Source organism: Erpetoichthys calabaricus, chromosome 3 (genome assembly GCF_900747795.2).
Source record: "Erpetoichthys calabaricus chromosome 3, fErpCal1.3, whole genome shotgun sequence".
Taxonomy (NCBI): domain Eukaryota; kingdom Metazoa; phylum Chordata; class Cladistia; order Polypteriformes; family Polypteridae; genus Erpetoichthys; species Erpetoichthys calabaricus.
In genome coordinates this window covers 33197276-33207442 of record NC_041396.2, presented here as the reverse complement: position 1 = coordinate 33207442, position 10167 = coordinate 33197276, and the positions used below count along the sequence as shown (strand labels likewise).

The 10167-nt window shown below is 35.3% G+C and overlaps 1 protein-coding gene across 4 annotated transcripts; it reads right to left on the bottom strand.

Annotated features, from left to right (window-relative positions):
• Window positions 1-588: 588 nt before the first annotated feature.
• On the bottom strand, window positions 589-8705 carry oard1 (O-acyl-ADP-ribose deacylase 1). Of its 4 annotated transcripts, XM_028796578.2 has the most exons (9): window positions 8547-8705; window positions 5832-5927; window positions 5579-5674; window positions 5326-5421; window positions 3655-3703; window positions 2509-2662; window positions 2329-2387; window positions 2013-2125; window positions 589-1817 (listed from the first exon to the last, which is right to left on the bottom strand). In XM_028796578.2, exons 1-9 carry the CDS (start codon window positions 8612-8614, stop codon window positions 1715-1717), a joined length of 834 nt encoding a protein of 277 aa, XP_028652411.1. In that variant the 5' UTR covers window positions 8615-8705; the 3' UTR covers window positions 589-1714. The 4 variants fall into 4 exon arrangements, with proteins under 4 accessions (XP_028652411.1, XP_051781544.1, XP_051781543.1 ...); XM_051925584.1 differs by lacking the exon at window positions 5579-5674; XM_051925583.1 differs by lacking the exon at window positions 5832-5927 and having other exon boundaries at window positions 8547-8704.
• Window positions 8706-10167: the final 1462 nt, after the last annotated feature.

Genomic DNA, 10167 nt, shown 5'->3' with positions numbered 1-10167 from the left:
TCTGTACCTTAACATGTTTTCTTTAATTTAAATTTGATTTATCTGTTTCCTCATGCATGATGTAATTACATAAACACCTAATTGCTGAATTGGACTGAAACAGTATTTGAACACAACAATCGTCAGTTAATTTAATTAGTAGGAAAGTATATTCTGGTACAATCATACTTTAAATTTCCCACTTTTCACATCAACAGATGCTGCATGTTTTAACCTGGCTGTAAAGTTAAGTTATTATGGGATGATGATGATACTATGCTCAGAACTAGCATTTCTACTATAATCCGAATTACAATTTAACCTCTGCAAATGCTATATAGTGTTTGCACATTTAGCAAATTAGTACATACCTTTAAAAAAAGCAATACATTTTTTTCAGACCTTTTTTAGATCTTTAACTTTATGTTGAAAAACTGAAAGCAGTCAGTTAGAAATGAATGCAAAACTGCAAACAACAATTGATTTCTCTGCTATAGGACACAGCTTTTGTACTAGTGTACATTCTTCAACAGTAAGCCCTACAAATATTTAAAAATAGACAAAAAAATCAAACTGAAAGGACAAATTAAGAGGCAAAACAAGTATGTTAATAACATAAAAATATAACTCTTTATTATTTTTGTAACAATAGCACAGCGTATTGTATTTTGTTACACAGAAAGAAATTTTAAATAAATAACTCAATCAAAAGCATAAACTGGCCATCTCATTAAACATTTGTTCTTAGCAAAAACCAAACCAGCAGACAAAGGGAATCCCCACGTTCAAGGATGGCAACTCTCATTTTAATAACATCTTTCATTACAACACCCAGTGCCCTTCTGAACTGGCTGACTTTCCTCTAATGTGAAATGCCAAGCTACTGTAGTTCTATTTTAAGCAAATCAAGAACCGTTATCAAAATGACAAGCAGCAACAGCAGCTTCACTTTTCCTAAGCCACTCTGATATCCACAAAGGGATTGAGAAATGAGGATTGTTTACATGTTATAAAGGGTAGATTCCTGCAGAATGCAAATACAGTCAACTAGGTTAATGTTAAAACAAAGAAAGGGGGTATTTCTTCCTTACCTGGACATTGTAAACCTAAAAAGGAAAAATACCAGATATGAAGGCTACACTAACCCACAAGCAGTACATGCATGCTGAATAACTAACAAGTGAAATCACTAACAGACTGTTTTGCTCTTACCCTGTGCACTTCATTTAAAATGGAATAGAACACTTACTTTACAACAGGGAAAGTATAATTAAATGGAAACAATTATCTGGCTATGGCAGCAGGATCAGGCTGCTGACATTCTTTTTAAATATGCCCTTTAATTCAAATTGCACAAAACCTCTAAACCCAGAAACACTTTAAAAGGAACAATTTAAGAAAGAAGCAATGTGATAAAAAGGTTTTTCACATTTCAAACGAAACATAGAATGGTCCCAGGGGCTTCAAGGCTGACAAAGTGTCAATGCTGGAGCACCCAAGTGACACCAGCAACACTAAACAACCTGATTAAACTTAGTAGCATTTCAGAGACACTAAACCCCTTCATTACTCCTAACATTCAACTGAGAACTACATGGTCTACCAGTCCTCAGATGAAAGCACCCCACACCTTTTAAAATAATTTACTGACTTCAGCTTACTAAACAGCAAAACAATTGTTCATACAGTCAGTCTTTTGGCCCCAACATTTCAACACACCAACAAGAGAATGGTTTTACAGGGAATAAATAGTAATTTGAATATCTGTGTCTTTGAATAAATCCTCAATCATCCGAGACACTTGCTCCCAATTCAATCGATCCAGGCCACAACCAATTCTGTAAATGACAAGGACTGTCAGATTTTCTTTGATGTTACATTTTTCGCATGTGAACACAGCACACATCACATGTTTCAAATAAAACAAAAAGTCTAAGAAAGCATTGAAAGTCACTGTGACTGTCATTTTCTGAAGAACACAGACAGGTTAACACAAAGCTCACAAATGTGCCTGCAAGATAAATTCACTATACCTAGGCATTGATAGGCTCTTCACTTCATTTCTGACAATGTGCATCTTCATGGCTTCCAAACTACTTTTCAGGCTTGAATATGTAGGTTTGTGAAATACTTTCATTTTTGTGATCTGTGCAGGAGAAAAAAAACGTCAACTGTGTAGCATGAAAAGGGGTTGATTGAAAAACCGTAAGGACAAACAATAATGAAAAGTTTACATTGTGAAAAATATGACTGATACCATTTACACATTCACCTCAAAAACTACTTAACAGTTTAACTTGAGTCTATGGATTAAAATTTGGCAGTGTTGCTAAAATGATGGCAACTCACTAGGTAGTACACAAATCTACCATCCCTCTTTAGTACTGCACAATCTCCAGTTGTCTTTTCTAGAAGGGAAACAATGAAGAAACACAAATTCAAAGAAGTTGAAACATAAAATTGCTTCTTATGTTAATTTAATTATTCACACAAGTTTTATTTTATTATTTTTTACATAAAGTAACTTACTCTGCATTAGTAGTTCTTGTACACCACCAAATTTCTTTTTGAATATCACTGCAATTCCAGCACCCATTCGACAATCTTCACTGATGCAGTGTGCCAAAGCGTCTGTTGGTGGGCAACTGAAAAGATCCCCTTTCACATGTTTAAGATGAAAGTCCTATAATTACATATTAAAAAGTTTTGTACTGTTGTATACATCTGTTTTTTAAGAGAAATAATCTACTCAGTGTGAAGACCACAACAGATGATTCACTTAACTTTGAGTAGTTAGGTCAATGAAGTCAATTCAGGCAAGCAGTAAAAACAAAGCAAACTGCATAGCTGATGCAATGTCTCATTTTAGGTAACTGTTAAAAAAACTATTGGACTGCATCCTAAATCCTAAGTCTCCAATGGAAAATTGAATAAGCATATGATAAAAACCAAAATATGTTCCAAAGACACTGGGCAGGGAAAGATCCAGAGAAAGATTTCTGCTTTGGTATAACAGCCAAAAGGGTTGGAAAACGAGGACCTAATTGAAATAAAACAGAGATAACTTCCTAATCAAAAGACAATTTCACATAAAGTTTAGCTCAGAGACAAAATATATTATGAGCAATTTTATTTTATCTCATTGAAGTATCACTCTTATTTTATTTTATTTAGGAGGTTCCACCTTCTGGACAAAAGTACATAAATAAACAAAATTAACTGAATTATGAACACATTTTTGACAAATTAAATTGTCACTGTAAGCACCTGAAAGTAGCATGTTAGAGGAGGTAATACTTTGTTAACCAATGTGATGTAAAACTAGATATTTAGCCAGAGTTAGTTATGAGATTAGCATTAATCTTGATAAGTCAATTTTATACTCTCATTTTAAGGGTAATAATAAAATTTTCAACAAAAGCAACTTTCTTTCACATTTTACTGTATGTACTTCTGTTGTTATTGACACATTTTCATACACTCACATTCAAATTTCAAAATTTCCAAAATCTAGTGTGATATTAAATATCAAGTGAATTAAGTCTATTATTGGATCATGCATTCTTTACTCAGATTATTTCTGCATGAAGCATTTCTACATAAATAAAGACCTTTCATGCATCAGATATATTTTTAGTGCCTGCACATACTTTGGGTTGAGACGGTTTTACTTACTCTGCCTTTTGCATATGGAATGGGGGCTTTCAAAGGCTCTGGATGCTTTCTGTAGGCAGACGGAAAATATAACTAATTGTAAGAAAACATTCACAAAGGTTTGTGTTGAAAAATTAGCACAGAAAGCTACAACATTAACAAAATAATGTGAATCTGACAGCAAAAAATGACATGAGGAAATATTGAGGAAAGGTCACTGAACACATTAAGAAATGTTTCTTAGTAGCATTTCTCCTTTCAAAAATAAAATTTAAAAGATTATTTTGAATCCACTGTAATAATGGAAGTACAGAAATTTTAGAAAACAAGATTACAATAAAACAAAATCCATATTTGTCTCCCACATAAACATATATGGGATTAAATAAGAAAGAACATATAGACAGGAAATGCTTATTTTATTGCTCTGCAATGAATGGTACCTGATGCTGCTGGGATAGCCGATCCTTGTGACCCCTAAACTTGACTGAGTGGGTTTGGTAATGGATAATTGGAGCATGGTGCCTATAGTTAGCCTGTAATCTTTTAATAATAGAGTTGTATTAGCACATAATATTTCACATTTTTGTGCAGTACTGTATTCATATATCTTTTCTCACTCTTGTGAACTGTACTGTATATAACTTACTTTCTTTTTGGTTGTATTGTTATTGAAATACTACATTTAAATAAGAATCAAGATAATTCTGATCAGGTCACTGTATGCGGTGTTTGCACAATTCTCCCTAAGTTTACTCTCAGCATTCTGGTTTTCCATTGTACCACAAAAACTTACATGTTAGATTCATTTGTAACTGTATGTTAGCCTGATGTAAATGATTGTGGGCATGTGCGTAATTGTACCATTGGACTGACAAGACATTCTCTCCAGAGTTGATTCCTGCCTTGTGTCTCACTTTGCTGGTGTAGAATTAGGTTTTTCATAAAACGGTAACAGACAAAGCATTTTGGGGAAAAAGGTAGATGTATACAGATGGCAAATAAAACTTGAACTTAGAGGATACCATTAAGATAAAAGAGCCATAAGTCTTCATTGCCCAATATTCATCATAGTAAGAATGCATTTACCACTTTCAATATACTTACACATCATGGAGCAAAAGTACCTTTTGTTTGGAATACAGTCTAATTAGGACATGTACTTGACAACAAGCAACTTTAATTCTGGTATTTCGTGACTTCTGTATATACTGTTTGTATCTATGTATTTATGGAAGCTGTACAACACTGTGGTCAACTTCTGTTGTTTTTAAATGTGCTCTATAAATAAAATTGACTTGACAACTCAGTAAATTCATTCATTGACCAGTTATTATAGATGCTAGTACATTGGCTTGACATCAGCCTAATGGACCAGATACACCAAAATACTGTAATATATCTAAACACTGGGTGGGGCACAGCACTTCGATACTGTAACACTCTGGAATCTGACCAAATCTGTATGGGCTGCTTAGGATAAGCAGGTTTGAAAAAGGATGGATAATTGTCATTAATTTTGACTTGACAAAATGTATCTGCAGATATACAATTAAAATATATAAATAATTCTTTGCTTATACAGTACAGTGTTTATATCCAGCAATGTTTTTGTTTCTAATGTGTCAACTATAACATATTTATAAACAGTAAATACTCATTGATGTAACGTCTTGAGTTTGAATACTGCACCTGTATGCCATGCGTGAGATGTCTGCATGTGGCTTCTTGGTCTCTGTGGGGTTGCCTTCTAGTTTCCAAGGTTGAGGTTTTGTGCTGTCCCTCGTGCTATAAAAAATGTGAGATTCATGCATGTAATTTATATTGAGCAGATATCATATTTTGTTTATATCCAGCAATGTTTTTGTATCAAATGTGTAAACTATAACATATTTATAAACAGTAAATACTCATTGATGCAATGTCTTGAGTTTGAATACTGCACCTGTATGCCATGCATGAGATGTCTGCATGTGGCTTCTTGGTCTCTGTGGGGTTGCCTTCTAGTTTCCAAGGTTGAGGTTTTGTGCTGTCCCTCATGCTATAAAAAATGTGAAATTCATGCATGTAATTTATATTGAGCATATATTATATTTTGTTTATATCCAGCAATGTTTTTGTTTCAAATGTGTTAACTATAACATATTTCTAAACAGTAAATACTCATTGATGCAACGTCTTGAGTTTGAATACTGCACCTGTATGCCATGCGTGAGATGTCTGCACGTGGCTTCTTGGTCTCTGTGGGGTTGCCTTCTAGTTTCCAAGGTTGAGGTTTTGTGCTGTCCCTCATGCTATAAAAAAATGTGAAATTCATGCACGTAATTTATATTGAGAAGATATCAAATTAAATATGAAGTCTAAAAATGTGGAACTTGTTATCCAACAATAAAGAAACAGAATGCTGTACTATTATTCTACACTGGAACTTTTAATGTGTCATTAATACTCAAGCTTACTGTAGTCACATTCTCTAAACCCTATTACATGTGCCCAGCTCCACAATCACCTTCTGCAATTATTCTTTTTGCTCATTAGTGCGATTATTCCTCAAACACAGATGAAAAAATATTAACCTTTCACATTACCTCACAGTAAAAATCTCCTGATGTGAACAAGTTGTTACATAATTATGAATCAGTGGTGGCTTATAATGTTTATTTTACTGTTGCACCAGTGCATTGCCAGCCGATTGTCAATGGATTCTTGTTGTTTACAGTGCTATTGCAAAAGCACTGACAGGTTGCATTGGCGTGTGTATAAGTCATCAACTGAATGAGCTAGCATCCCATTATGCAAAAAAACAACTTCTGAGTAAGCTGCGGGAGAGCCAGAAAAATGGCAAGCCTGCCAAATTCGCATATGAATTAAAAATACTTTGGGAACAGTGAGCAGTTCTTCTAATGATAGCAACCCATCTAAAACAGCAATGTAAACAGCAAAGAATCCACTAACACTCAGTGTAGGTGAGCACTGGTGCGGTTCTACAGTATTCTTAAAGGCTGCTGTAATGGCAATATATGACATCACTGGGTCAACACATGTAAACATCACTTTATAGTAGAAAATTGTCCCCCATATTAGTATGCACATTTTTAAGGACTACATGATTATCATAAGATCAAAATAAACAGAGTGGTCTTACACTTTTAGTGCACCTGTCCAAGTAGAACTATGCAATGACCCAAGGGCTTGTCTGTGTGCTTCATCCACTGGCTGTGTTGAGCTCATGGTTATTATGATTTCTGCAAACCACCATATGTCAGGGACCCCTTAGGGTGTGGCCTCTCAGAATAACACCCATAACACAAATTTGCTGATGATACCACAGTAATTGTGCTGATTACTGGGAGAAATGAGGCAGCCTACATGAGGGAGGTGGTAAATCTGGTAATGTGGTACAATAGTTTCTTCTTTAAGTAAAACAAACTAATTATGGGCTCATGTAAAATGATACAGCAGCACACACCCATCTTTCAGTAAGGCAGACATGGAGAGAATGAAAAACCTTTAAACTTCTAGGTGTTTATATTAGTGAGGATATTACTTGGTCCCACATCACTATACAGTCGGTAAAGAAATCTCAACAGCATTTTGTACTTTGAGAAAGCTAAAGAAACTTGGCATGCCAGCCAGAATCCTTGGCAACTTTAACAGGGGTACAACTGATAGCATTTTTAACAACACCACCACAGTCTGGATCATTAACTTTCCTACACAGGACCATGAAGGCCTAAAGAGGGTGTCCGGGAATGGCAAAACCATGTCAGGTGTCATCAGGAGAGGGCCTAAACATTATAAACTACAGCAACCACCTGCAACTCGGTCTATTCACACATCCACCATTGAGCTGTGAAATTAAGACCTACAAGAATACAGAAACTGTGTTTTATCCACAGGCAATCAGACTTGTTAATAATTTCCGTCCATTACCTCATACACCCGCAATATCTGGCTTTACGTGGGTCCAGACTGAAAATTACCGGCTCGATTCACCATCTGAATTATGACATTTATGTGTGTGTGTGTGCTTCCGTAATACTGATAGTATTTGCGATATGTATGCTTATATGGCACTGTTGTACTTATATTTATTGTAGACATTTGTTTTTCTTTATCTATTGATTACTTGCTCGTTAATTGAATTGTATTGCGTTTATGTATATTGGTCGCCGGAAGAACACGCACAGTAAGATTTTAATTGCACAGTGTGACTGAATATTTACTGTGCATATGTCAACAAATTTTCAACTCGGCTGAGGTCGAAGCTTCGCATCATCTGTAGGCACAATAAAGAAAAAGCCTCACTACCAGCAAGTCTAAGATGTCTTGCACGTGGGACACATGCGCAGTAGTACTCCCGTGAGAGACCCCTTAAAGTCCTCCTCAAATGGTTCCCCTCTATTCGACGCACAACGATTTTATTTTTAAGGTTTAAACGACCGTTTTTCTGTTACGTACTGCAGACTTAACATACCTGCGAATGAACGTCATTTTGACTTCTTGCACTCGTCGGATACACTTTATTTTAAGTGAAAAAAATCTGCTCATATTGTTATAACCTACGCTCAACGCCTTATGGTTGTTACGCAGTGAAAGTGAAACAGACCCGTCGACTTGCAGCCCGCGACACTAGTAACGTCAACTCGAATTATTTTGGGGCCACTGCCAGACCTCTGTACAGGCGGAAAAGTCGAGTCTCAGTCGTGACTCACGGCCAGTGTCCCCAGGTGAAAAGCAGCACTCCGCACTTTGGGAGAGAAACCGAAAAAGAAAGCCAAACTAAGCCGACCCAATCCAATCTAAACAAAAATGGTGGGAATCCGCTAGGGGCGCTGTAAACACAGCATTGAAATACCACAACACCTGAACCCGACCTGAATACACATTACACTATTACTTTATTACTCAACTGGAAAGCTGGCCGCTCGCGTTGTGTCTTTGTAGCTTTTCGCGCTAAGGATTTTTCCATTTCCATCATGTTACTCCCGAAAGAAACACTGTCTTACTTCCCGTAGACAACGCCGGAGCAGTGACTCTCGCGAGAGATCTGTCTACAACAGGGTTTCCTGATTGTTTTGAGGGCGGGATGAGAGTGATTGACGTCTCCAGAAGATGGTATATGATTGGGTAGAACTTTCTCATAGTATCCTGCTTCTGCAGAAAGCAGCGGTTGATTTAAACTGTGAATATATTTTTTAATAAGAATTAAATAGTTTATTTATTGTAACCATACAAGTTTAACTGATACATTTTATACATTATAGCAATACGTTAACATATTCAAATAGCTGTAGGGGAATATTAACTAACTAGTGACAAACTATTAGGAGAAATTATATGCATTTATATTTGGATAAGAGATTTAGTGTTTTGGTTGCCTTTCACTTTTTAATATTTTTACGGTGTATACAAAGGAGTTAAAGCCTTCAATACATAAACTATAATTTGGAACTTTGTTGCGAAATTTAATTTTGTGAATAAAAAAATTGGCAAGTAAAATGACGTTTATTAGTTAGACTTTTGTTACTTTTTGTAAAAACAAAATAGGATTTCAGCATTCTCTTTTTTTTATTATTCATTTTCTGTCTAAAATTTTTGATTAAAGCACTAAAAAGTTTTTGTAATATAAAGAGTTACAATAAATATGTTCAATAAGTCATTATTTTTTACCACAAAAGCTCCATACTGTACACCTAATGCATATCTGGGATAAATTTAGGTATAAAACTTGCATGGATAGCATTTCTTAATTCTCATATATGATACTTCTTTCGCTTTATTTGTCAAAATTGATCTATGAGGAAGTGACCATACCATTTCCAGTCAACCCTGCATTTTGATGTCCACTTCTATTGCTGGAGGGATTTTTGGAATTAGTATATCCTTAAAAAACTTAAAGTATAGAGTGGTGTACAAGAAAACGGATTTCAATTTTGACCTTAATTGAAATATTTAGTTGTTTTTAAAAGCTTTGAATTCTGATGCTTTAATCAATTTTAATACAGACTGTTCATCAAAAAGGATAACAAGAAAAACAAAAGAATATTTTATTTTAGGTCAAAATTTAGTTTTTAGTTATTGGGTTGTTTTTTCTTAGTCTGATCCCATTTTTTATAAAATTGAAAACCGTTTATGGTCTTACCTTTATTTGTAAATGAAGTTCATGCGCCTATCCTTCTCCACGAAAATCTCCGTCATTTCCTTGTAAAAGTCCTCATTTTCCTTTAGTTTTAAAATTCTTAATCTTCCATTTCGGCAATCAATCGGAACAAAAAATAAAAGTAAACGGACCACTGAAGTGCACTTGACTTTGCATAGTGCCTCTGCATAGAAGAACAGCAGCAACAAGCACCTGTTGGGCTCACATGCGCCCCCTTCAGAGCGGCACGATACTGTCTGCCTCACCTTGTGCCTTTCACTGCGGTTTTGTGTCCAATCAGCAAGACTAAATATGTCACACACATTCATTAAAGATATTAGATTGACTGTGGAAAGTCATAGTGTATAATACAGGTGTCTGCAAACATTAGA